We start from the raw sequence: 27,304 nt of genomic DNA, 5'->3' as shown, positions 1-27,304 counted from the left end.
CCCCGGCCCCGCCCCGCCCCCGGCCCACCACTTGCTGCGCGCCGATTGGTCGCCGCGGTGCGCACGGCGCCGCGTCCCGCCCCTCGCGCTCTCCCCTCGCGCCGCCCCCGCTCGCGGCCCCGGCTGAAGAGGAGCGGAGCCCGCCGGCCGGGCCGCGGCGCAGGCCTCCCCTCGGCGCCCCCCGGGTCGGCGTGGGCGGCGGGGAGTCGGGTGAGTGCGGGCGGCGGTCTCCGCGGCCGGGGAGGCGCCCCAGGGTGCCGGGCCTGCGGAGGGCGGCGGTGCCCGGCGGAGCGGGCCTCGGGACGGGGCCTCCGCCCCCCCTCCGGCCCAGCCGCGTCCCCTCGGCCCGGGCGGGTCGCACCCCGCGCTGCCGCGCCGTCGGAGGGCTGCACCGGGAGGGGGGTCTGGGGAGGTTTGCGGGGCGAGCCCGCCGGCTTCCCCGGGCGGGAGGGCAGGGCCAGGCCCGCGCGGGGCGGCTCGGGGCTCCGTGGCCCCTCCGGCCCCTCCGGCCCCTCCGAACCTGTGCCGGGCCCCGAGCCTGTGCCGGGGGCTTCCCGACGTGGGTGCGGCGCCGGGGAGGGCAGGGTCGGCCTCCCCGGAGGGAGCCGCGCGGCGAGGTCCCCGGTGCGGAGCCGAGAGGCCGGGGAGGGCGCTGGGGCGGGAGGGCGTGTGGCTTACGGCGAGCACCTGGGCTTCCGAGTGAATTAATGTGACAGTAACACAGGGCGGGTGTGTGTGTGTGTGTAACACATGGGTGTGTGTGTGTGTGTGTGTAACACATGGTGGGGTGTGTGTGTGTGTGTGTGTGTGTGTGTGTGTAACACATGGCGGTGTGTGTGTGTGTGTGTGTAACACATGGTGGGGTGTGTGTGTGTGTGTAACACATGGGTGTGTGTGTGTGTAACACATGGTGGGGTGTGTGTGTGTGTGTGTGTGTGTGTAACACATGGTGGGGTGTACGCCGAGCCTGTGTGTGTGTATGTGTGTGTGTAACACAGGGCGGTGTGTGTGTGTGTGTGTGTGTGTGTAACACATGGCGGTGTGTGTGTGTGTGTAACACATGGTGGTGTGTGTGTGTGTGTGTGTGTGTGTGTGTCTGCCTCCCATGGGAATGGCTGTGTCACCAGCGTTTACGCTTCTTCAAGGCGTGAATGTCCTCCTCCCTCAGCCCCGCCTGCCTGTCCTCATCCCTCTCTCTATTTTTTGAAGGTTTTTTAAAAGTTAAATCTTTATTGTTGAGTCAGTCCTTCTTAGCAGTCCCTCCCGGGCCCTTACCCCGGCGGGCGCTTCTTTCCCACCATCCCGGTCACTTCTCTTCTTTCCACCTGCGGCGCTTTCCGACGAAGAACAGACGTTAAACATTCTCACCGGGAATGGCGTTGCAAGATTTCCTTCTTTTTAAAAGATTTTTAATGTTTCCATTAGTTCACATTCAACAGTCTTTGCATTGGTTTCAGGTGCGCAGCCTAGTGGCTCCCTTCTTAAAGGGGCCGGGCCGGGCCGTCAGCGTTTGCTTGGAGTGTGGGTGGGGTGGAAAAGCAGGTTTGGGGCGCAGGGGAGGAGGGCGGCTTCCTCTTCCGGAGAGCGCCCTCCCACCCCAGCCTCTGCCCTCCGAGTACGGCCGCCTGAACTGGCTGGTCTCCCTGAAGTCCCTTCGGGGTCCAGGCTTCAGCATTTATCTGACCAGCTATCCTGTTTGCTCCTTTTAATTGATTACAGCCACATATTCTGGTTGTAAGTTTCTTTTAACACCACAGAAGAACAAGTAAAAAATTCATACAGCATAAAAGTATATAAAGTATAAAGGTAGAATTCCTTATTTCTTCACTTTGCCTCCTTTACAGCCTGAATTCCACTCCCTAGAAGGGGATCAGACCGTAATACTGTTGGGTACTTGGCTTACTAAAAAGACACATTTTTGAATCAGTTCTGTGAACCTACCTCATTTTTAAAATCCCATTTTTTGGAAGTATTCTAATATATTTTTCAGTCCCTTATTGATGGACATTTTGGTTGTTCCTGGGTATCAGCTATTAAAAGCATTGCTGCGTAAAAATCCTTTTGGCATTGTAGGGTAAGTTTCAAGTAGCTAATTTAAACAGATCAGTGTAAATAAATGTTCTTTTCCATCTTCCTATAGCGGATTTTATCATTTAAAGGCAGGATCTAGTTCTGTTGGAATGCATTTAGAAGCTGTATGTCCTTTTATATTTAAAGGTTGGATTGAGAAAATTTTGAGAACCAGGTTAATATGGGGAACTTAATTAACTTTGTTGCCACTTAGTGGCTTGACTTTCAGGTTATATTGACTCTGATTGGCTTGGCAAGAATAGAGAGGGCCTTTAGGGAGAGAAATGGGAATTGACATATTTTGTTTAATAACGTCTGGTGGTAATCCCCTTGGATGTCCAACAGTAAGAGGACTTCTTGTTCTCTTAAAAGTTTTTTTTATTGATTGCTTTTAGAGAGGAAAGGAGGGAGAGACAGAGACCGGGATGTCAGTTTGTTCCACTTATTTATGCACTCATGGGTTGAACCTTGTATGTGCCCTGACCGGGGTTTGAACCTGCGGTCTTGGAGAATAGGGACAATGCTCTAAGCAACTGAACTACTTGGCCAGGGCTCTTGTTGTCCCTCTCTCTTTTTTAAAGATTTATTTATTTACTAGAGACCTGGTGCATGAAAATTCGTGCACTCGGGGTTGGGGGGTCCCCCTCAGACCAGCCTGCACCCGCTTGTAGTCCAGGACTCCTTGGGGGATGTCCACCTGCCAGGGGAGCGGGCCTAAGCTGACAGTCAGATATCCCTCTGGCAGTCCGGGAGCCCTCGGAGGATGTCCGACTGCTGGCTTGGGCCTGCCGTCAGACAGACAGCCTTAGTGCTGCCGAGGAAGCCGGAGAGGCTCCCGCCACTGCCACTGTGCCCCCAGCCGTCAGCCCAGCTTGTGGCTGAGCGGAGCTCCCCCTGTGGGAGCGCCTGACCACCAGGGGGCAGCTCCTGTGTTGAGCGTCTGCCCCCTAGTGGTCAGTGCACATCATAGCGACCGGTCGTTCCTGGTCGTTCCACTGTTAGGGTCAATTGCATATTACCCTTTTATTATATAGGATAGGATTTATTTATTCTAAATATTTCTATTGATTTCAGAGAGGAATGGAGAAGGGGAGAGAGATAGAAACATCAGTGATGAGAGAGAATCATTGATCAGCTGCCTCCTGCATGCCCCCCACTTGGGATTGAGCCCACAACCCGAGCATGTGCCCTTGACCAGAATCAAACCCGGAACCCTTTTAGTCTGCAGTCTGATGCTCTTATCTGCTGAGCCAAACCGGCCAGAGGCAAAGATTTGTTTTATTTTATTTATTTATTAAATGTATTTTTATTGATTTCAGAGAGAAATGGAGAGGAAGAGAGAAAATCAATGATGAGAGAGAATCACTGATCGGCTCCCTCCTGCACTCCCCCCACTGGGGATTGAGCCCACAACCCGGGCACGTGCCCTTGACTGGAATCAAACCCGGGACCCTTCAGTCTGCAGGCCGACGCTCTATCCATTGAGTCAAACCGGCCAGGGCAGATTCGTTTTATTTTAGAGAAGAAGGGAGAGGGGGAGAGAGATGGAAACATTGATGTGAGAGAGAAACATCCATTTGGCAGCCCCCCCCCCCCCTACACTCCGCCCACTGGGGATTGAGCCCACAATCTTGCGTGTGCCCTGACCAGGAATTGAACTGGCTACTCCTTGGTTCATGGGACAACACTCAACCAACTGAGCCAGTCGGCTAGGCTTGACTAAGCTTCTTTTACTGTGAAATGTAAAACAGATATGCATATTTACTTTAAAGAATATTATTGCAGTGGTTATCACTGTATCTACCACCCGATGAAGAAACAAAACATTTACATCTTCCAAAAGTAGCCTCTGTCCTGATTATTTTGGTGAATCTTTGTCTTGCTCTTTTTTTAAAAAAAAAAAATATTTTTATGATTTCAGAGAGGAAGGAAGAGGGAGAGAGAGAGAGAGAAACATTCATGATGAAAGAGAATCATGGATTGGCTGCCTTCTGCAAGTCCCCCACTGGGGGTCGAGCCCACAACCCGGGCAGGTGCCCTTGATCTTTCAGTTCGCAGGCCGACGCTCTATCCACTGAGCCAAACCGGCTAGGGTTCTCTTGCTTTTTAAAATAAGCTTTACATGCCCTGGCTGAGGTGGCTCAATTGGTTGAGCGTTGTCCCATGTACCTAAAGGTCGCAGGGCACATACCAAGGTTTCAGGTTCGATCCCCAGTCAGGGTGTGTATGGGGGGCATTCAATTGATGTTTCTCTCTCACATCGATGTTTCTCTTTCTCTCTCTCTCAAATCAATGAAAACATATCCTCAGTGAGGATTTAAAAAAATAAGTTTTATTCAGCGCTGGCTGGGGCTTCCCTTTGCACCTGCCTTGGCCTGGCGCTGCCTGCTCACCTGCTCCACCATCCCGCCGAGGTCCCCGCTCTCATTGGGGCCTCTCAGGGCTGGCAGCACCTCCACTGCCACCCGGTGCCAGCGCAGTCGCCAACACCCACATGTTCCTCACCGCCCCCTGGTGGTCAGTGCACGTCTAACTCCCAGTTGGTCGAACTCCCACCTATGGGGACAATTTGCATATTAGCCTTTTATTATATAGGACGTAAAAATATACATATATACAGGATGTCCCCAAAAATGTATTCACACTTTATTTTTATTTATTTATTTATTAATATATTTTTATTGATTTTTGGAGAGAAAGGGAGAGGGAGATAGAAACATCAGTGATGAGAGAGAATCATTGATTGGCTGCCTCCTGCACGCCCCCCCACTGGGGATCGAGCCCGCAACCTGGGCATATGCCCTGACCAGGAATCAAACCGGTGACCTCTTGGTTCCTGGGTCAACACTCAACTGCTGAGCTACAGCCGGCTGGGCTGTATACACACTTTAACAGCTGATTCTATTACATTTTGAAAATGAAATGTGTCCAGTTGGTGTGGCTCAGTGGTTGGGTGTAGACCTATGGACCAAGAGGTTTCTGGTTCGATTCCCAGTCAGGGCTCATGCTTAGGTTGTGGGCTTGATTGCTGGTAGGGGGCGTGCAGGAGGCAGCTGATTGATGTTTCTCCATCTCTCTACCCCTCTTCCTTCCTCTTTCTTTAAAAAATCAATAAAAACAGCCCACCTGGTATGGCTCAGTGGTTGAGCATCGACCAGGAGGTCACAGCTCAATTCCGGTCAGGGCACATGTCTGGGTGTGGGCTCGATCCCCAATAGGGGGTGCGCAGGAGGTAGCTGATCAATGATTCTCTCTCATCATTGATGTTTCTCTCTCTCTCCTTTCCTCTCTGAAATCAGTGTGTGTGTGTGTGTGTGTGTGTGTGTGTATGTGTGTGTGTATATATTTATATATATATATATATATATATAAATAAAATAAAACCATATAACCATATTTAAAAGGAAATGAAATGTATTTTAATAAACACTGCCTTTATAATTATTCAAAGTGTGTTTACATTTTTTTGGGACACCCTGTATATACACATCCTATATAATAAAAGCCTAATATGCTAAGTGTCTGCTCGTCTGGTCTGCCCTTCAATCAAGTGTAATATGCTAATGACACGCTAAGGCTGCTCAACTGCTTGCTATGACAGGCACTGACCACCAGGGGGCAGATGCTCTGACTGGTAGGTTAGCTTGCTGCTGGGGTCCAGCCAATCTGGACTGAGCCGGACAGGCCAGACATACATTTGGGATTCTCAAAATAAATCCACTTTTAATTGCCAGTCACAATTTGATAATTCGATGCAACAAAGACTCTCTTTTGTGCCGTAGAAGCAACATTTTACTGATGACTTTTCGGTTTTCCATTTGTCTTTCGTTCAATTGATGTGGCACCCATTTCCCTTCCTTTAAAATCTTTCCCATTGCCTGTAAACGATCGGAATTTGTTTGCTGAGCAACGTTTAATCTTTCTGCAAGTTGTTTTTGAGTTTGACATGCATCTTCATCCAATAATGCTTGTAATTGTTCATCTTCAAACTTTTTCAGTTGACCTGGACGTTCTTTGTCTTTCACATTGAAATCATCCCTTTTAAAGTGTTTAAAAATATATATTTTATTGATTTTTTACAGAGAGGAAGAGAGAGGGATAGAGAGTTAGAAACATCGATCAGCTGCCTCTTGCACACCCCCTACTGGGGATGTGCCCACAACCAAGGTACATACCCTTAACCGGAATCAAACCTGGGACCCTTGAGTCCGCAGGCCGACGCTCTATCCACTGAGCCAAACCGGTTTCGGCCCTTTTAAAGTGTTTAAACCAGCGTTCGCAAGTATCTTGAGATGGCGCATGTTTACCATAAGCTTCCCGAAGTATACAATAACTTTATCTTCAAAATAAAGTAATGAATTAAAACTTCCCGTAAATGCTCTTTTTTTGGCACAAAATTCGACATTTGTAAGCGTAAAAATATGTATGATGTTAACACCTTCAGCAAATTTGACATGGAGTTTTGAAGCTTGTTGTCAATATAACAAAATAGCATACATATCAAATATATCAACATATGTGTAACTCTAGCTAGTGACAAAAAATCCGCATTATTAACCAGTACACCTAGTAGTTTTGAATGAGTGGTGTTAAAAATAAAATTCCCTTACAAGTAGTTAGCACGTCTCAGTTTTTTCACTGTTGCTGAGAGTGCCACAAAGAACAGGTTTTAAGAGGATTTAAGGATTAGGTGTTTATGTAGTACTTAGGGAAAGAAATGTCTCAATAAGTTACATATAATTGGTTAATGTTCCAAAGAGCAACAAAATCAGACCTTTGGAGTTAATATTTTCTACCAGGCCATAAAATCATAGCACTGTATTAATTTCTGCAGTTAAATTTCAACCTTAGAGGACTATACACTGTGCCTTTATTAACAGTGGATTTTTCATTAAATAAACTGTGATAACAAAATTCTTTCCCCCAGAGGGCAGATGAGATCCAATAGGCTTCATAGGGAATGCTGGAGCTTTCTAACGTGCGATGAAAACTGTCATAATTGTGGGCACAGACCTGAGGTCAGGCAAGGCCGTGATGTCCCTGTGCCAGGAAGGAGCAAGCAGAACGGCGCCGGCTTCCCTGCCTGCGCACGGCCTTTCCGTTTGCGGTGGGCAGCGAGGGGGTCCCAGGCAACGGTTCCCCTCCCTCGGCATCTGGGCCTCCCGTGTGGACCCAGCGCTGCAAGGACAGCAGAAGTACGGTCTGTCTGGTCTGGTCCGGTCCGGTCCGGTCGGGGGAGACATGGGCCCAGGGCGGGGGCTGCCTGCCTGCCGTCCTCAGGGTATGTCAAGGCTGAACCCTCGGCAGGGAGTGCGGGTCCCCTGCTGAGGCAGCGGCTGGGTGGGAGGCGGGGAGCTGCGTTAGCACGTGAGCAGGCCCAGCCGGCCCAGCTGAGTGCAGATGGGATCTGGGCCGGTCCCCGCAGTCGGTCCTTCAGGGAGAAGGCTGCGGGAGCAGCGGGACAGGTGTGTCTGAAGTTCCACGCTTCCCCTGGCCCCTCACCCCTCGGCTGGGGCACAGCTGCTCTGCTCAGCTCTCCCGTGACGCCTTTCCTGTCCTCTATTGATCTGCTGGCGCTCAAACTCCAGCCCCTCTTGACAAGAAGAGGAACATTTTTGGAGGCTTTGCCTGTCTGAATATGTTTTTAAAAATATACTAGCTCTAGCTGGTTTGGTGCAGTGGATAGAGCGTCGGCCTGCAGACCAAAGGGCCCAGGTTTAATTCCGGTCAAGGGCACATACCTTGGTTGCAGGCTCCTCCCCAGCCCAGGCCCTGGTCGGGGCTCGTGCTGGAGGCAACCAATCCATGTGTTTCTCTCACATCGGTGTTTCTGTCTTTCCCTCTCTCTCCCACTCTCCCTAAAATCAATGGGAAAACATCCTCAGGCCCTAGCCAGTTTGGCTCAGTCGGCCTGCGGACTAAGGGTCCTGGATTTGATTCCGGTCAAGGGCACGTGCCCGGGTTGTGGGCTCCATGCCCAGGAGGCAGCCAATCAGTGATTCTCTCTCATCATTAATGTTTCAAACTCCTTCTCCCTCTCCCTTCCTCTCTGAAATCAATAAAAATGTGTTTTAAAAAAGAAAGAAAAATATTCTCAGGCGAGGATTAACCAAAAAAAAAACAACACAAAAAAACCCTCTGAAAAGGACTCAGGTTTTCTCTCAGAGAGAGTCGCTTCTCTTAGGGACAGGAACAACACCTGACGTGTGAGAAGGTTTGTGGGTCAGACCAGTGACCCCTAGTTCAGCTCTAAAATCTTGGCTTTTTGGCCTGGTTGGTGGCTCAGGTGGCTGAGCATCATCCCAGCTACACGCATGCACCTGCATCACCCCTCCCAGTGAGGACACAGGACGTTTCCTCACCCAGCAGCTCCCTAGACGGCTCTCGGGCCCTGTGGGCAGCCACTCTCTGATGGCCGGGACCATCGACTCGTTTGCCTCCTGAGCTTCACTTAAATGGAATCACACAGCCTGTGCTCCTTGTGTCGGCATTCTTTCCTTCGTCATGTTTTTGAGGTTTTCTCTGAGTGGCTCTGAGTCAGTTCATTCTCCTGTTGCTCAGTAGGGTTCTGTTGTGTGCCTTGATGATAATTCTGTTGAGGAGCATTTAGGTTGAGTTTGGGGTTATTATGAGTAAAACTGCTACAAACTTTCGTGCACAGACCTTTTCTGTGTGCAGGATGTGCTTTTACTTCTCTTGGTAATATTAGGAATGGAATTGCTGGGTTATAGGGAGGTTTACTTCTAACTTTATAAGCAACGGCCACCAGAAATGTATGGGATTTCCAGTTCTACGTTCTTGCTAACATTTAGTGTCATCTTTTACATTGTAGCCACTCTAGTGAAGGTGTGGTGTTCCATTCATTTGTATTTCCCTGATGATCAATGATGTTAAATGCCTTTTTATATGCTTTTGGTAATTGACTTTTTAAATCTTTTGCCCATTTCAGGTCTTTTTTTTTTCTATTTATGTTTTATTTTTCAATTACAGTTGACTTATAATACACTAGAAGCTCAATGCACGAAGATTTGTGCAAGAATGGGCCTTCCTTTCCCTGGCTGCCAGCACCGCCTTTCCGCTCCGGCCCCCGGAGCTGCCTCTCTCTGCTCTGGCCCCGCCTTCCCACGCGACGCCTACCAGCCGTTTGGCACCTGCACATGCAAATTAACCCACCATATTTGTTGGGTTAATTTGCATGCTCACTCCTGATTGGCTGGTGGGCATCGCGAAGGTACAGTCAATTTGCATCTTTCTCTTTTATTAGTGTAGATTAGTTTCAGGTGTACACCCCAGTGATTAGATATTCTGTCACTTACTAAGTGACCATCCTGATAAATCTCGCACCCATCTGCCATCACACACATAGTTATTACAGTACTAGAGGCTCGGTGCATGAAATTTGTGCACTGGGGGGGGGGAGCGGGTCCCTTGAGGGCAGTCGAACATCCTTACCGCTGCTGTGCTCGCCAGCCATGAGCCTGGCTTCTGGCTGAGCGGTGCTCCCCCTGTGGGAGCGCACTGACCACCAGGGGGCAGCTCCTGCGTTGAGCATCTGCCCCCCGGTGGTCAGTGTGCATCATAGCAACCGGTCGTTCTGGTGTCGGGCTGAAACCGGCTCTCTGACATCCCCCGAGGGGTCCTGGGTTGCAAGAGGGTGCAGGCCAGGCCGAGGGACCCACTGGTGCATAATCGAAGCCGAGGAGGGATGCGGGAGGTTGGCCAGCTGGGGAGGGACCACAGGAGGGCTCCAGGGCATGTCCAGTCCTTCTTGCTCAGTCCCAATTGGCTGAACCTCAGCAGGAAGCTAACCTGTGAGTAAGAGCATCTGCCCCCTGGTGGTCAGTGCACGTCATAGCGAGAGGTTGAGTGGCCTTAGCATATCATTAGCATATTATGCTTTGATTGGTTGAACAGACAACCGGACACTTAGCATATTAGGCTTTTATTATATAGGATTAGTGACTATTTTCTGTGCTGTTCTTTACACCCCATGACTATTCTGTAACAACCAATTTCTACTTCTTAATCCCTTCACCTTTTTCCCCCCACCTAGCCTTCCAGCACCCTGCCCATCTGGCAACCATCAAATGTTCTCTTTATCTATGAGCCTGTTTCTGTTCTGCTTGTTTTTGTTTTTCAGATTCAGTTGTTGATAGGTAGTATTTATTGCCATTTTATTGTTCATATTTTTCACCTTTTTCTTTTCTTCTCCTTAAAGAAGACCCTTTAACATTTCATGTGCTGCTGGTTTGGTGGTGATGAGCTCTTTTACTTTAGCTTTTTCTTGTCTGGGAGGCTCACTTTCTGCCCTTCCACTCTAACGATAGCTTTGCCGGGCAGAGTGACCTTGGTTGTAGGTCCTTGCTCTTTTACCACTTGGAATGGGAGAGGTGGCACAGAGTTTGCAGACGTGGTGTAAAACCACATGCTCGGTCAGCAAGCCGTGAGCCCCGTGTCCTAGCACAGTCCTCGCGCGCACCTGGTACATCTCGTTGAAGTACTGGATTTTCTTCTTGGCTGTGGTAGATTTGTGGTAAAGTAAATTGTTTCAAAGCTTTAAATTTGTGTTAAAGCTTTAAAAGGGACATTTGTGTTAGACGTTCCACTTTTTAACGTATTCCCTCTGTGGTTTTTGTCTTTATTTGCAGATACAGCACTTAACGACAAAGCCGGCCTCCGGGGGACCATGGCGGGCTTCCTGGACAACGTCCGCTGGCCGGAGTGTGAGTGCGTGGACTGGAGCGAGCGCAGGAACGCCGTGGCCTCGGTGGTGGCAGGCGTGTTGGTAAGTGAAAGCCCCTTGGCCACATTTAGGCTCATTGTTCGCCCCGAACGTTCTGCTGATCCCTTGGAGCTGTGACTGCCCATCCGGAGCTGTTTGTGTCCCTGCGGTTTGTGTGAATAGTGATCGCCGTCTGGGGGCTGTTACCGAACAGTGTGGAAAGCCCTGGTTCATTTGACCTGTAAACTTGCTAAAGGTGAAGTCATCTCTTCCGTCTCATTGATGATACAGTTGTTGCAGGCAGAGGCATTTTTACGTTGCTGTGTAAGTCCTCTAGGGGCCTCAGAGGCTCGGGATTGGATGCAGCCAGTGTCACTGTTGAGAGGCGTTGGCGTTCGGCTGTGTGGGCCGCAGTGAAGGCCTCGGCTTGGGGAGCTGAAGCCGCAGGCCCCAGGGAGCCCAGGCCTCCCCAGCGGCAGCGCTGGAGGAGCAGGAGAGCGAGAGAGACCTGCTCAACTTTTGTTTCTTCCCAACACTTCTGACTTTCTGTTGCTGAAAATGTCAGGCATATACACAAAAATAGAGAGACTGGTATAAAGAGCCCCTTTCCCATGTTACTCCATTTACTTATCATCCAGCCTCAAAAGAAATAAAAATAAAATCATGACCAATTTTTCTTTAGCATTCCATCAACCACTCCTTGCCCCAACCGCCTTTTTTTAAAACAAATGTCAGTTTCTATTACATTTACAAATTCATCTCTTTGAGTATATAGTTCTGTGCCTGAAGTCCAATAGAAAAAAAAAATCACAACAGGAACTAAAGGTAATTGTGAAGCAGTCTCCACGCAGAATTCTTTCAGGTGTTTCTAAGTCTTTCTTGCTTTTCATGGTCATCTCGTCTGCACTTAATTTGTCTATGAAATTCATTAGCAGCGTGTCTAATTTAAGTCCATTCAGCCTAGTTTACATAGAAGCATTGCTCTTGACAAACTTATGTGCAGTCAGTCAGACAGGATTTAATCAGATTGCTTAACTAGTACTGTAGTGGGTTAAGTCATTTTGGAGACATGAGAGCTGACCGCTCACTGGTGGAAGCAGAGGTGTGGGCACATCAAGCAAGGACGGTTCAGAGGGTGAGACACCGTCATCAGGAATCGGTTGGTTGGAGGTTGGTCAGAGCTGTGGTGGCGGTAATGACAGTGGGGGAAGGTCAGACAGTTCATGCCAAATGATGACTTTCCATCGCGCACTGAGAGCAGAACTTGAGGATCTGACACCGGTTTCACTCACAGGAACAAGTAAACAGGGATTCTTATTTTTTATTTTTCAACATCCAAAACCCGAAGCAGAGAGACTTCCCGTGCCGTTGTGCGGTGGGCAGGGCGGGGGCAGGGCGGGGGCGGGGGCAGCGCGCGTGCGCCCAGTGACTGGCTCTGTCTCCAGTTCTCCGCAGGCTGGTGGGTGATGATCGACGCGGCCGTGGTGTACGCGAAGCCCGAGCAGCTGAACCCCGCCTTCCACACCTGCGGGGTGTTCTCCACGCTGGCCTTCTTCATGTAAGGCAGCCCCTCAGCCCGGGAGCCCCGGAGAGATGCTTGCCTGCGGCTTGGTGCTGTCTGCTGTCGGAAATGACTCTAGTTCAATTGATGGATTCTTTTTTTCTTTGAGAATTTATATAAGAGTTTATATAAGTCAAACTGGTGACAGATGCTGGGGAGCAAGATCTCAAATGCTCCCTGATGGATTCTTCTTTAACTGCTAAATAAATAAATACATTCCCACGTTAAAAGGAAAAATGAGTGCTGATTTGGTCAGATATCATTTTAGCACCTATAAAGATTGTCATGTGATTTTTCTCCTTATATTTGTTAAACCGATCACTCTATCAGTGCCAAGGTTATTTTTATTTTTAAATATATTTTATTGATTTTTTACAGAGAGGAAGAGAGAGGGATAGAGAGTTAGAAACATCGATGAGAGAGAAACATCGATCTGTTGCCTCTTGCACACCCCCTACTGGGGATGTGCCCGCAACCAAGGTACATGCCCTTGACCGGAATTGAACCTGGGACCCTTGAGTCCGCAGGCCGACGCTCCATCCACTGAGCTAAACCGGTTTCCGCTATTTTTTATATTTTAATACCTCTGAATATCAGGGTGCTTTTTTTGGTTATGGTTAATCCTCACCCGAGGATATTTTTTCCATTGATTTTTTTTTTAAGGGAGGGGGAAGAGAGACACATTGATTAATTGCCTCCCACACATGCCCCAGCCAGGGCTAGGGAATGAACCTGCAACCTAGGTAAATGCCCTTCACCAGGAATTGAACCCTCAACCCTTTGGTGTGTGGGTCAGTGCTCTACCACTGAGCCACACCAGCCAGGGCTCAGGGTGCTTTTTATACACTGAGTGGCCAGATTATGATGCTCTCTGAACGCATAACAATCTGGCCACTCAGTGTGTGTGTGTGTGTGTGTGTGTGTGTGTGTGTGTGTGTGTGTGTATATATATATATATATATATTAGAGGCCTGGTGCCTGGGTGGGGGCCGGCCAGCCTGGCCAGGGGGAGGTTGGCTGGTCTGCCTGCTAGTTGGGTGGTTGGCTGGTCTGCCTGCTAGTTGAACTCCTGGTCGAGGGGACAATTTGCATATTAGACTTTTATTCTATAGGATAGACACTGAGTGGCCAGATTATTATGCGTTCAGAGATCATAATAATCTGGCCACTCAGTGTAGTCAGTGGTGTCTTATAATTACAGTTGATAACATTTTTTCTTTCTTGGCAGTTTAAAAAGTAATGGTGAATTTTAAAAATCAAGGCATCTTAGAGTTAATGAAATATGTTACATTTCTAGATTTTTAGTGAATCATCTTTAAGTATTGTCATGCACTCAACTTTCACCATGGAGGATTATTTTTTAAATGGGTTACTTGACTGTGTTTGCCATTATTGGGGGTGGGGTGGGGCAGGATTGGTCTCAAATGAGAAAGAAATGGCTTTTCTTATTAAATCATTTTCAGGTTTATCCATTATCTCACTTCATAAAATAATTTGAAAGCTTTTCATGGATGTCATTTAATAATTAAAAAATGTCGAACATTAAGGTTATAGAATTTCCTTAGACTGTCAGGAACTTGAAGTTTCATTGTGGAGGAATCGCTCCCGTTCATTCAGCACGCTGAGAAAAGGCGGTTTCTGCTGCTGAAGCACTGGTCTGACAGATGGACTAGAGCGGCCTGCGGCCTGCGGCCTGCCCACAGACCACGTTTTCTGAGGGTTAGAGATGGGCCAGGGAACGTCACTCAACACCAAGAGACCTTGAAACTCTTTAAAATATTTTCTCTTTATTTTATTTTAATTTCCCCCTCCACTCCCCTCCCCCAATCACCACTGAAACCTTGAAACCCTTCATTATAACAAGAACCTTAAAGGGGGGGGCGCACCCTGAGTCATCGGGGTAAATGTAAGCCAGGCAGAGAATCCAAAAAATGGCCTCTCCTCATCTCTGGGGACCAGTCACAGTAATCTCTGCAAGTTGGGGTGTTTGGGGTGCACCGGAGGAAGCTAAGACCAGTAGCACCTTTGTGTGCACAGGGGTGAAGGTGAAAGGTACGTTCCGTTATTCAGATACTGACGTGCCTTAGGAGTGCTTTCCTGCCGATGGTGTGTAGGCATCTGTGAGTGTTTAAGCACCGAGAAAGCTCATTTCGGGCTTTTGTCTCGTTTCAGGATAAATGCGGTGTCCAATGCCCAGGTGAGAGGCGACAGCTACGAGAGCGGCTGTTTGGGAAGAACAGGTAAAGGCGAGAGGGCCTTCGCAGCAGACAGAGCGAAGCCTCTAGTGCAGGCGTCCTCAAACTACGGCCCGCGGGCCACAGGCGGGGGTTTTTGCCGTTTTGTTTTTTTACTTCAAAATAAGATAGGTGCAGTGTGCACAGGAATTTGTTCATAGTTTTTTTTAAACTATAGTCCGGCCCTCCAACGGTCTGAGGGACAGTGAACTGGCCCCCTGTTTAAAAAGTTTGAGGACCCCTGCTCTAGTGTGCCTGGGGGGCCGGCCGCGGCTAAGTCCTTAGGGAAGTGGACGTTACCGCCAGAGTTGCTGTGTGTGTCATGTGATGGCACATGGGTGGAGATGAACGTTACTGCGCAGAGCCAGCGGTGGTGGCTCAGGTCACTCTCCCGCGGCGGGTGATGGCCTGTTCTTACCAGCGCCGGCCAGTGCTGCTGCCCGAGACGCCGACCAGGCAGAGTGGCAGTCGGGATGAGGCCGGGGCTCGTGTTCCACGTCTGTTCTGATTACCCATAACCACCACGCCCTGCGGCAGCATTGCTTCGAGAGTGTGCTGTTTGTCTGTCTGTGAAGCCTTTTTCTGGAGTTTGAATTCTTTTGAATTGTCACCAGTAGTCTTTCTTTTGCTCAGGTTGTAACACATCTGCTAGAACCACGGGGTCTGTTTTCAGTGCGATCTCCGTGCTTTATGCAGAAGGCGGGGCTAGAAACTATTTCCGGCCTCTAAGGACGAGGCAGGGGTTTGTGCGGTTATGGCTGGAAATTTGGAGTGGGGGTTTGAAAGATGCTTAACAATACTAGGGACTACTTATAGAACACCTGGTGTGTGCCGGGACGGTCCTGAGTGCTGTGGTATTACCTCATTTAACCGTCCCGGGGTTCCTGGGAGGTAGTGCTCTTGTCGTCCCCACTTTCAGATGAAGGAACTGGGGCACAGGCTGCTTACATAACTTGTCCGAATTCAAGTGAGTGGGATTTGAACTCTCACCACCTGGCTCTAAGCCCGGCTGTTAGCCACCACATTGCTGTTTCTAGTTGAGCATTTGGCCTCTTTGTCTGATGTGGTCATATATATATATACACACACACACACACACACACACACACACACACACACACACTAGACGCCCGGTGCACGGATTCGTGCACTAGTGGGGTCCCTCGGCCTGGCCTGCAGGGATTGGCCTGGCCTGTGGGGATCAGGCCCAAACCGGCTCTCTGACATCCCCTGAGGGGTCCCGGATTGCTAGAAGGTGTAGGCCAGGCCAAGGGACCCTACCGGTGCATGATTGGGGCCAGGGAGGGACCGTGGGAGGGCTCTAGGCTGTGTCCAGTTCATCTCGACCAGTCCTGATGGCCGGACACCAGCAAGCTAACCTACTGGTCGGAGCGTCTGCCCCCTGGTGGTCAGTGCACGTCATAGTGACTGGGTGAATGGTCGGACACTTAGCATGTTAGGCTTTTATTATATAGGATATTGTCAGCTTGATTGAGTATAATTTGTAGAAAATAAAACTCACCAGTTTAAAGTGCACAGTTCAGTGAGTTTTGACAAATGTCTACAGTTGTGGGACTTTGTCACCATCATGATGTAGAACTTTGCCATCACTCCAGGAAGTTCCCTCCCCGCTTTGTGGTGACCCCTTCCCCCCACCTCCTGGCCACTCTCATTTATTTGACAGTCATTGCTGTGGGTTATGTGACTAGTAACCATTTTCTGTGGAAAATTTCATTGCACCTTCCCTGGATTCTTTAGCTTAAAAGTAGGACGTGTATAAGCCTTGGGTCTCTCTGGATCCAGAGTCCGTACTTCTACCCTCTCTGAGTCATTGTGTTTTATGCCATGACCATTCCCTACACAGTGGAAGCGTGCCATGTGGTTTCTGCGTGTTTCTGTGTTGCATCCGGCGGGAGGGCTTGAGAAGTGAGGGCTGAGGGCTTGGTAGGCTTGCTCACATGCTGCACCACACTGAGTAACGGCAGGAGTTCAACATCGGGCCTTACAGCCTCTCATTACTTCGTGGCGATGGCTAGCTGCAACACCTTTGCTACTTCTCACAGAGCAATTACTTTGGCAATGTACTAGTATACAACAGGGTAAATTTTCAGTTAGGGTGTAATCAATCAACTTAGTCAAATAAGTACAAAGCTTGCCTGGTTTGGTTCATTCAGCCGTTAGTTTCTCTAGCCAGGAGAAAGGTAATGTTCCCTTTGAGTTTTTAAACATCTTCCTTCAGTTAACTGTTCGAGCATGTCAGCATGTGACGTGTGTGACATGCAGAGCGTGTGTGAGGTCAGCAGCGTCCCCGGTGTTAGGTTTCCCTAAGACGGAGTGCGGGGAGGGCCCTCACGCAGCTGTTCTTCACACAGGTGCTCGCGTCTGGCTCTTCATCGGCTTCATGTTGATGTTCGGGTCGCTCATCGCTTCCATGTGGATTCTCTTTGGTGCCTACGTTACCCAGAGTAAGTGAGCATTCCCTGTGTTCTCGGAGACAGGCGCGGTGTCCCCCTGGAGTGAGCTCAGTGTCAGTGCTCAGTCGCTTGCAGCGGGGAGACTGCAGGTGTCGTCGCAGGGGCTGTGGGGTGCAGTGGGTGGCCTGGCCAGGACATGTGTCACCGGCCAGACCGTGGCACAGAGTCGGGCAGCGGAGGGGACAGCGGGGCCTGTGCTGAAACACCACTGCTCCCGAATGGTCCAAGGCGTGTCACGTAGTTCATTCAGAACCCTGATGGCCAGTGCGTGTGCGCTCCCTGGGCGGAAAGCGCATCTCAAATCAGCTTTACTGAGATGTGGTTTCACGTCATGTGACTCGCCATCCAGCGTACAGCTCAGTGTGTAAGTACAGCGCTGTGCCCACCACCAGGTCCACTGCAGGACTTGTCGCCCCACAAAGCCCCGACCCCCTGGCGGTCCCTGCCGCCACCCTCCCGGCCCGACAGCGCTCCCCTGCTCCGGGGTTCTGGTCCCAGCCTTACAAAGGGCTCAGCAATCTGGAGAAGGGGCTGTGCGTAGATGAAGAAGGAGTCCAAAGACGAAAGGTAATTTTGAAAGGCATTGGGGGTCAGGGGAGCTTCAGCTAAAGGAAGTGAAGACTACCTCCTTGTCTAGGACCCTTGCTTTTATTAGCACAATTTGTCCTAAGGCAGGTGGAGACATACACTTCAAAGGTAAGGTTTCAGAGGGTTTACAGAGATTGTCAGTTTGGGGACTAGCCTACAGCTGTTCAGGTGTTTGGCCAACAGGAGGCAATAACATGCCCTGAGCTGTCTGGCAGCAGACAGTCCTATTCAGTTTGGGGGAGATGCTCTTTAGCCGTCCCAGATGATTCTGCCTGATTCAGCCGTCCTTGCTGCTGTGCTGGAACTGGCTTCCGGCACCTGCTCCTGCTCCGGACAGCTTGGCCTGCTGGTGTAAGCGGGTCCTGAGGGAAGCGCGCTCTCAGCTCTCTGACCCCTGTCCGCTCTCTGACCCGTCCGCTCTCTGACCCGTCTGCTCTCTGACCCCTGTCCGCTCTCTGACCCGTCTGCTCTCTGACCCCTGTCCGCTCTCTGACCCCTGTCCGCTCTCTGACCCCTGTCCGCTCTCTGACCCGTCCGCTCTCTGACCCCTGTCCGCTCTCTGACCCCTGTCCGCTCTCTGACCCCTGTCCGCTCAGACCCGTCAGCTCTCTGACCCCTGACTCGCGGGCGGCGAGGCCCGGCTTCCGTGGAGGGCCTGCGTGGCTACTTGAAGCAACGCGTGAACGTCCCGGTTTCTGTTAGGAAACAGGCGTGTGGGAAGGTCCGGGCCAGTGCGGGCTGTGTGCTCAGCGGTTGCGTCTTAATCGTTGAAGAACCGGCCCGTGCCGAGCAGCCTCTCGGGCCCCCGTGTTCCTCGCGTTGCTCATTAAGTGCGCTTTGCTCTCCTTTCTTCGTGAACGGAGCACGCTTGCACCTCGGAGCCTTTCTTTCCGACACGTTCCTAGTCTGTCACTGCAGCTGTCTCACACCGCCACTCACTGTCACTGCAGCTGTCTCACACTGCCACTCACTGTCACTGCGGCTGTCTCACACCGCCGCTCACTGTCACTGCGGCTGTCTCACACCGCCACTCACTGTCACTGCAGCTGTCTCACACTGCCACTCACTGTCACTGCGGCTGTCTCACACCGCCGCTCACTGTCACTGCGGCTGTCTCATACCGCCGCTCACTGTCACTGCAGCTGTCTCATACCGCCCCTCACTGTCACTGCAGCTGTCTCACACTGCCACTCACTGTCACTGCGGCTGTCTCACACCGCCACTCACTGTCACTGCGGCTGTCTCACACCGCCACTCACTGTCACTGCGGCTGTCTCACACCGCCACTCACTGTCACTGCGGCTGTCTCACACCGCCACTCACTGTCACTGCGGCTGTCTCACACCGCCACTCACTGTCACTGCGGCTGTCTCACACCGCCACTCACTGTCACTGCGGCTGTCTCACACCGCCACTCACTGTCAGTCACTCACTGTCAGTCACTCACTGTCAGTCACTCACTGTCTGTCACTGTCACTGCAGCTGTCTCACACCGCCGCTCACTGTCAGTCACTCACTGTCACTCACTGTCATCCAGCAGCGAGCCGCAGTCACTCACTGTCAGTCACTCACTGTCAGTCACTCACTGTCAGCCACTCACTGTCACTCACTGTCATCCAGCAGCATGCCGCAGTCACTCACTGTCACTCACTGTCAGTCACTCACTGTCAGTCACTCACTGTCAGCCACTCACTGTCACTCACTGTCATCCAGCAGCATGCCGCAGTCACTCACTGTCACTCACTGTCAGTCACTCACTGTCAGTCACTCACTGTCAGTCACTGTCAGTCACTCACTGTCATCCAGCAGCGAGCTGCAGCCCCGAGGGCCGTCCTGCGCTGCGCACTGCGTGGCCCCACCTCCCTCGCGCCAGGCTGCACGCTGCCCCGATGCCCATGTTCCAGAGGGGAAACCAAGGCATGAGGAGGTGACCCATCTGTTGGTGGTCATGCGCTTAGTGGTAGAGCTGGGGTGCGGCCGGGTGTGGCTCAGCCCTGGCGCTCAGCCCGCCGCTGCATGTCAGAGGCCCAAGCGGACGTGCCCTCACCCGCGCTGTTTCTCCTCAGCACCGTAGCTGTGCACAGCGATGGGAGCAGGTCCCAACTTCCCTTCTCCTCGTGCGGAGACAGGGGCTTTGCCCGGGGAGACCCGGTGGGAGGACGTGGTGGGGGTTACAGTGGCCCTTCTCCCTGCCGCAGCTGCACGCAGACTCAGAATCAGAGGGAAAGGAACGGTCAGACCTGCGTCACCAGGAGTCCCCTCGTGTCCCTCTGTGTTTCTGTCCGGTGATGGGGGAGGGCGTCCAGAGGGAGAGCAGGCCTTGGGTTTGGGCGCAGAGATGAGCCTTTCTGATTTCAGTTTTGTGATCGCCATCTTAGAGGAAGGAGTGGCCGCAGGTTGTGTGATGCTCGAGCTGGTCAGTGCGTGGCGCAGTCACGCCGTGGCCCGTGTAACCGTGTGCTGTCCTCTGCAGATACCGATGTTTACCCAGGGCTGGCCGTGTTCTTCCAGAACGCACTGATATTTCTAAGGTAGGTGCCTGGTTTCTCACCAACGTAGAACAGGTGCGGAAATGCCATCTTCCCGTAAGGGCAGCGTGGGCGGTGGGACTCGCACACACGAACCCTTAGGCTAGGACCATGCACAGAGCGTCTTGGAACGGAGCCGTCTGCGATGCAGAGCGTGCACAGGCCGTGTACCAGGGGCCTGTGTGCAGGGCTTTCTTTCTACTGGCCCGTTATTCCCATTTAGTGACCTTAAACGTAGAAAGCAGGGGTGCTCTCATTTAATAGACGCAGAAACGGCCCCGAGCTGACCGAGACGCCCAGCAAGGGGTGCAGAGCTGACGGAGGGACGCCCAGCGGGGGGGGGGGGGGGGTGCAGAGCTGACGGAGGGACGCCCAGCCCCGGGGGGGGGGGTGCAGAGCTGACGGAGGGACGCCCAGCCCGGGGTGGGGGGGGCGGGTGCAGAGCTGACGGAGGGATGCCCAGCCAGGGGTGCAGAGCTGACACTGACCCCAGGTCGCTGCGTCCATAGCCTCTGTTTTCTTAAAAAACAAGCAAAAACGTAGGCGGTGCCTTTATTTAAAAAGAACCGGATGCGCGCTGCGCCTGTGCACAGACCGGGCTGGGGAGCCGGCTTTCCTGGTGCCGGCCCAGCCTCCCCTCATGGCTGCTTTCCTGTCCTCCAGCACGCTCGTCTACAAATTCGGGAGAACTGAAGAGCTGTGGACCTGAGGTCACTTCTGAAACCTCCTCCTCTGCCATATTCTACTTGTAGATACGTTTTTATTATCGTTTAATGTAGCTTTCACATCGTCAGGTAGAATAGGTTGTACATTAAATGTTGTGTTGCTTTACACTTTTATGCTCTGAGTTTTGAAATAGTTTTCTGTTTTTTAATGACTAGATTGTTGATATGTATATAAGACTGTACAGATAGAGGGTATCACCTTTTATTCCTGCTGAGGCTGGGTCTGCGTCCCGAGTCGGGGTATCATCACATGATGTAGAGTTCACTGCTTTGCTTCCAAGTCCCCAAGATGTACCAGAAAATACAACGCCATGCATCTGAAATAAGCGCCGAGCCATTCAAAGGGTGTTTCAGCAAATTGTAATTTATTTTGTCTTAAAAATGAGATTTTTTAAAGGAAATGTTTGTTGTTGTGTATTAAAGAAGTGGATTTTTCTATGAAGAATTTTTAAATGCCTGAAGGACTGGTTTGAAAGCCTATTTTGGAAACGACTCCTTGACTGTGACTAGTTGAGGAGGGGACCCCGATGCGCTGAGCCCGCTTCCGTGTGGTTTCCGTGAAGATGGAGGGCGGCGGGCGGCTCAGCAGCAGCGTCTGGCACCGCGAGGGTCGGCAGCGAGCACGGCTGAGGCAGCTGCGCTCAGAAGCACGGCCGCCTGGCCCAGCGGACGCGTTTCAAGATCAAGTCCTTCTTCCCCGGGGGTTCTGACCTGGTGAGAGTGAGGATCTGCGTAGTTTCCCTGCAGCTCGGCTCCAGCTCTGGGCTCGGGGGCGCGTCCTGCAGGTGCCTCTGTCCTGAAGCGCCACGGCCCCCCAGACAGCCGTGCGCGGAGCCGGACACACCGCCCTGGGGGTCCCGCCAGCGTCCAGGGGCCCCGGGCCCTCACCGCTGCGGCGGCTTCCGGGCTCTGCAGGTCTGTGTCGCACGTTTGCCTCCGGGGGATGTCACAGCCTTTCACAGAGGGCGGCGCTGTCGGTGATCCGTCTGCAGCCCAGCCGTGCGGCCGCGGGCGCCCTTCCCCGGACCACGTGCGTGCGGAGCGGGTGCTGACGCTGAGCCGGGGCCTGCGGCCTCCTGTCCTGGCGGTTGCTTTCTCACTGTCAGTGCGTCTGTCTTGCTTCAACACATCGTCAGGCTAATGACGTGTTCCCGTTCTCTTGTCACCTGTTGCAATAATCGCTCCTCGCACACCCTGATGTTATTAAATCTTGGAGAAAACAAGCCATACAAATGGTTTTGCTGTTTATTTTTCGGTTATTTGAGGGGACCCCGTCAGAGAAGCAGTTTCTCTTCATGAAAGAAGGGGGGTGGGGAGAGGCTGTTCCCCACCTGCCCCTGCCTGACCCGTGAGCTGGCCCAGCCCGATGGGGGCGGCCTGCAGCTGACCCGTAGGCTAATCCACGTGGCCCCTGCCCTGGCCAGCACCTCCTCCTGCGTGGCCGAGCTGCAGTGACCGCCGAGCCCGGCGGCACTCATCTTCTGGGACCGTGACCCCGCCCCTGTCCACACTGGAATTCGTGGGCACCTGCCAGGCTCCAGGATCCGTTCGTCCTGCTGCCCAGCCTGTGCCCCGTACGTGGCCGCCCCTCAGTGACAGGCTGGGGCGGCCCCTCTCCCCCGGTCCCGCTCTGCCCTGCCCGCGGAGCCGGTGCTGTCCCGGCTTCCCTGGTCCGCGTGCTCGCCGTTGGCGGGGCCGCCAGGAGACCAGACGGCCCGGAGAGGCCCCGCAGGAAGTCCCGTCTGTCCCCCTACCGTGCGGGGAGCGGTGGCCCCGCCGTTAGATGCGCGTGGACTGCCTGGGAGCACGGGGTACCCCAAAGCACAGGCGGGCCTCCTGCGCTTGTTTGAGGACCTGCACCCAGCAGAGTGGCCGGAAGGGAAAGCGCGGGGCGTGGCCCCTGCTGGGCGGTTTGCTGCCCGGCGAAGCCCAGCCAGAGGCAGAGGCGGGGTGCACACGCCACCTGTGCCCCCGCGGGGGGGACCCGGCCCGGCTCCTTCCCCAGCAGGAGGAAGGGAAGGTTTTGCAAACGGTACGTGGTACGGGACGCTGTGTCCACGCTACGCCCTGCGGGGGGCAGTCCCTGATGCCGCCGGGCCATCTGTTGCTGATGGAGGGCGTGAGTCCGCAGACAGCACAAGGTCCAGGCACCGCGTAAAGTTTGGGGGAGTCCTGTGGTCGTAGGGGACCACACGGTCCTTGAGGCTGTCACAGACAAGTAGGAGCCTCCTCACGCCAACCAGGGAAGAGGCCCAGCTTCCGTCGTGGGCCCCGTCTCCTCCCGTCCTTTTTCTCTCCACGCCTAGCGGACCTCACCGAGAACTTCTGCATCCCGGGCCCTGCTCCGCCCGGAGCGGGGAGCTTTACCCGGAGGGCCAGCCCCGGCCCAGGTGATGGCGGCTCAGGCGCGTCCCTCCCTGCTGCTCCACACCCGCGAGCCTCCAGGAGAAGGTGTGCCCCGGCCAGGAGCTGAACGAGGTTCAACATTCCCCGGAACGTCCTCTGGGAGCGCCTCCTGTCAAAGGCCTGGTGTGGTATCAAATGGTGTGTTCCGTACTTGAGCCTTTACCTCCTGTCTAAGAGGCCGGCCATGGGCACACACACACACCCACTGGGCATGGTGGTTACTGGGTTAGGAGGGTGGAGGGCTGCAGGGAGCAGCACATCGGGGGTGTTGGGGACCCCGTGTGGTGAGTGCCCTCCCCTGTGAGGCAGTAGCCATGGTGAGCCTGGCCCTGGAGGGGCGCCTGGACCCTGCGCTGGTCCTGGGCTCGGGCTCCGGGTCTGTCACCAGGTTCAACCGCTGCCTTGGGCCCTAACCGGTGTGGCTCAGTGGATAGAGTGTCGGCCTGCAGACTGAAGGGTCCCAGGTTCGATTCCGGTCAAGGGCATGTACCTTGGTTGTGGGCACATCCCCAGTGGGAGGCGTGCAGGAGGCAGCTGATGGATGTTTCTCTCTCATCGATGTTTCTAACTATCCCTCTCCCTTCCTCTCTGTGAAAAATCAGTAAAATATATTAAAAACAAAAACAAAAAACAAACAAACCACTGCCTTGGACTCTGAAGGGCCTTTCTGGGCGACCTGCTGCCCCGGGACATAGCTCGAATCCATCCAGGCTGGGTCCAGCCTGGTCAGAATCCGTCCCCAGGGCCAGCCGCCTGTCCCTGCCCCTGCCAAGCTGTACCCGCTTTTTCATAGGGGGGCACATGTGAGCTTACTTCAAACTTCACTTCTAACTTCCTGGCAGAATTGATATGCCCCCTTTCTGCAGGGCTCGAACTATTTATTTATTTACTTATTTATTGTTAATCCTCACCCACGGATATTTTTGCCATTGATTTTTTTTTTTTTTGAGAGCGAGAAGAAGGGAGAGAGATGAGAGAAACATTGATGTGAAAGAGACACATCGATTGGTTGCCTCCCACACTGCAACCTAGTACATGCCCTTGACTGGAATCGAAGACCCTTCAGTTCCTGCACGCCCCCTACTGGGGATTAAGCCCGCAACCTTGGCATGTGCCCTTGTCTGGAATCGAACCCAGGACCCTTCAATCCACAGGCTGACGCTCTATCTCTGAGCAAACCAGCCAAGGCAGGGGTTTGAACTCTTAACCGGCTCCTGCTGCTACCTAACGGCCTCCCGGCAGGCTGCACCCGCCCAGCAGGGGGAGCTCTTCTACCTCGAATGATCCCAGGCAGGCCCTTCCTTTCCAGCTACTGACTACACCTGCGCCAAGCGAGGGGCACCCAACAGATGAAGTAGGTGCTCAGGGGCCTGCGGTGCAGGTGGCGGGTGGGTGTCCCTTTACCTCCTGTCACCCGGATGGCAGGACACTGTGCTCGGTCAGAAAGCCAGCCCAGGAGCCCTTCCTCACCCGCAGGACAGACCCCCAACTGAGGGGGGGGGGGCCTCCATCAGTTCATGCTAGAAGCTTCATGTGCCCGCAGTCGCTGTCTTCTTCCCATTGTCAAGGTTAGGCGGCCAGGAGGGGCGTCTTTCTGAAGCAGACTGTACAGCACCTGTGTCACTGTGTGTGCGGGTGTGTGTGTGTGTGTGTGTGGGTGGTGTGCGGGTGTGTGTGTGTATGGTGTGCGGTGTGTGTGTGTGGTGTGCGGGTGTGTATGTGTGGTGTGCGGTGTGTGTGTGTGGTGTGCGGGGTGTGTGTGTATGAGGTGTGCGGGTGTGTGTGTGTGGTGTGCGGGTGTGTGTGTGGTGTGCGGGGGTGTGTGTGGTGTGTGGGTGTGTGTAGTGTGCGGTGTGTGTGTGTATGAGGTGTGCGGGTGTGTGTGTGTGTGGTGTGCGGGTGTGTGTGTGTGTGTGTGGTGTGTGTGTGTATGAGGCAGACTGTACAGCACCTGTGTGTGCGGTGTGTGTGTGGGTGTGTGTGGTGTGCGGTGTGTGTGTATGAGGTGTGCGGGTGTGTGTGTGTGGTGTGTGGGTGTGTGTGGTGTGCGGTGTGTGTGTGGTGTGCGGTGTGTGTGTGTGTGGTGTGCGGGTGTGTATGTGTGGTGTGCGGGTGTATGAGGTGTGCGGGTGTGTGTGTGTGTGGTGTGCGGGTGTGTGTGTGTGTGTGTGTGTGGTGTGTGTGTGTATGAGGCAGACTGTACAGCACCTGTGTGTGCGGTGTGTGTGTGTGTGTGTGTGGTGTGCGGTGTGTGTGTATGAGGTGTGCGGGTGTGTGTGTGTGGTGTGTGTGTGTGGTGTGCGGTGTGTGTGTGTGGTGTGCGGGTGTGTATGTGTGGTGTGCGGGTGTGTGTGTGGTGTGCGGGGTGTGTGTGTGGTGTGCGGGTGTGTGTGTGGTGTGCGGGTGTGTGTGTGGTGTGCGGGGGTGTGTGTGGTGTGTGGGTGTGTGTAGTGTGCGGTGTGTGTGTGTATGAGGTGTGCGGGTGTGTGTGTGTGTGGTGTGCGGGTGTGTGTGTGTGTGTGTGTGGTGTGTGTGTGTATGAGGCAGACTGTACAGCACCTGTGTGTGCGGTGTGTGTGTGTGTGCGGTGTGTGTGTGTGTGTGGTGTGCGGTGTGTGTGTATGAGGTGTGCGGGTGTGTGTGTGTGGTGTGTGGGTGTGTGTGGTGTGCGGTGTGTGTGTGTGTGTGTGCGGTGTGTGTGTGTATGAGGCAGACTGTACAGCACCTGTGTGTGCGGTGTGTGTGTGTGTGTGTGTGGTGTGCGGTGTGTGTGTATGAGGTGTGCGGGTGTGTGTGTGTGGTGTGTGTGTGTGGTGTGCGGTGTGTGTGTGTGTGTGGTGTGCGGGTGTGTATGTGTGGTGTGCGGGTGTGTGTGTGGTGTGCGGGGTGTGTGTGTGGTGTGCAGGTGTGTGTGTGGTGTGCGGGTGTGTGTGTGGTGTGCGGGTGTGTGTGTGGTGTGCGGGGGTGTGTGTGGTGTGTGGGTGTGTGTAGTGTGCGGTGTGTGTGTGTATGAGGTGTGCGGGTGTGTGTGTGTGTGGTGTGCGGGTGTGTGTGTGTGTGTGTGGTGTGTGTGTGTATGAGGCAGACTGTACAGCACCTGTGTGTGCGGTGTGTGTGTGTGTGCGGTGTGTGTGTGTGTGTGGTGTGCGGTGTGTGTGTATGAGGTGTGCGGGTGTGTGTGTGTGGTGTGTGGGTGTGTGTGGTGTGCGGTGTGTGTGTGTGTGTGTGCGGTGTGTGTGTGTGTGGTGTGCGGGTGTGTGTGTGTGCGGTGTGGTGTGCGGTGTGTGTGTATGAGGTGTGCGGGTGTGTGTGTGTGTGGTGTGTGTGTGGTGTGCGGTGTGTGTGCGGTGTGTGTGTGTATGAGGTGTGCGGGTGTGTGTGTGTGGTGTGTGGTGTGTGTGTGCGTGTATGAGGTGTGCGGTGTGTGTGTGTGTGTGGTGTGTGTGTGCGTGTATGAGGTGTGCGGGTGTGTGTGTGTGTGTGTGTGTGTGTGGTGTGTGGTGTGTGTGTGCGTGTATGAGGTGTGCGGGTGTGTGTGTGGTGTGCGGTGTGCGTGTGTGTGTGTGGTGTGCGGGTGTGTGTGTGTGTGTGGGTGTGTGTGGTGTGCGTGTGTGTGCGGTGTGTGTGTGTGTGGTGTGTGGTGTGTGTGTGCGTGTATGAGGTGTGCGGGTGTGTGTGAAGCTCCACATCCACCTTCTAAATGCCGAGTCGTAGGAGCGAGTTTCACCCGCGTGCTTGGAGCAATGGAGCCGTCAGCCCTCCCGTCAGGAGACGCGCGTGCCCGTGGACATGGGTACGGCCACCGGCCGATTCTCGGTGCTGCCCACAACCCGTGGTCAGCCCGTGTGACCACCACATGAAACGAAGGTGACACGGCTTCTGAAAGTCCCGTTACACCTTTCAAGGAGCCAGGCGGCCCACGCACGGAGTTCTCGCCACTCTGCTGGGTGTCCTTGAAGCCGACGTCGAGGTCCGGTAACGTAAAAGCGGGAAACT

The 27,304-nt window shown here is 53.2% G+C and overlaps 1 protein-coding gene across 2 annotated transcripts; it reads left to right on the top strand.

Annotated features, from left to right (window-relative positions):
* Positions 1 to 99: 99 nt before the first annotated feature.
* On the top strand, positions 100 to 22,176 carry TMEM50B (transmembrane protein 50B). Of its 2 annotated transcripts, XM_079766276.1 has the most exons (7): positions 100 to 210; positions 10,719 to 10,855; positions 12,238 to 12,350; positions 14,526 to 14,593; positions 16,960 to 17,052; positions 20,123 to 20,180; positions 20,841 to 22,176. In XM_079766276.1, exons 2-7 carry the CDS (start codon positions 10,757 to 10,759, stop codon positions 20,884 to 20,886), a joined length of 477 nt encoding a protein of 158 aa, XP_079622402.1. In that variant the 5' UTR covers positions 100 to 210; positions 10,719 to 10,756; the 3' UTR covers positions 20,887 to 22,176. The 2 variants fall into 2 exon arrangements, with proteins under 2 accessions (XP_079622402.1, XP_079622401.1); XM_079766275.1 differs by lacking the exons at positions 20,123 to 20,180; positions 20,841 to 22,176 and adding an exon at positions 17,454 to 17,790.
* Positions 22,177 to 27,304: the final 5,128 nt, after the last annotated feature.

Source organism: Cnephaeus nilssonii (assembly GCF_951640355.1).
Source record: "Cnephaeus nilssonii genome assembly, chromosome: 3".
In the NCBI taxonomy this organism is placed as follows: domain Eukaryota; kingdom Metazoa; phylum Chordata; class Mammalia; order Chiroptera; family Vespertilionidae; genus Cnephaeus; species Cnephaeus nilssonii.
The sequence above is the reverse complement of the archived record's forward strand: the minus strand, read 5'-3'. Positions and strand labels throughout refer to the sequence as shown.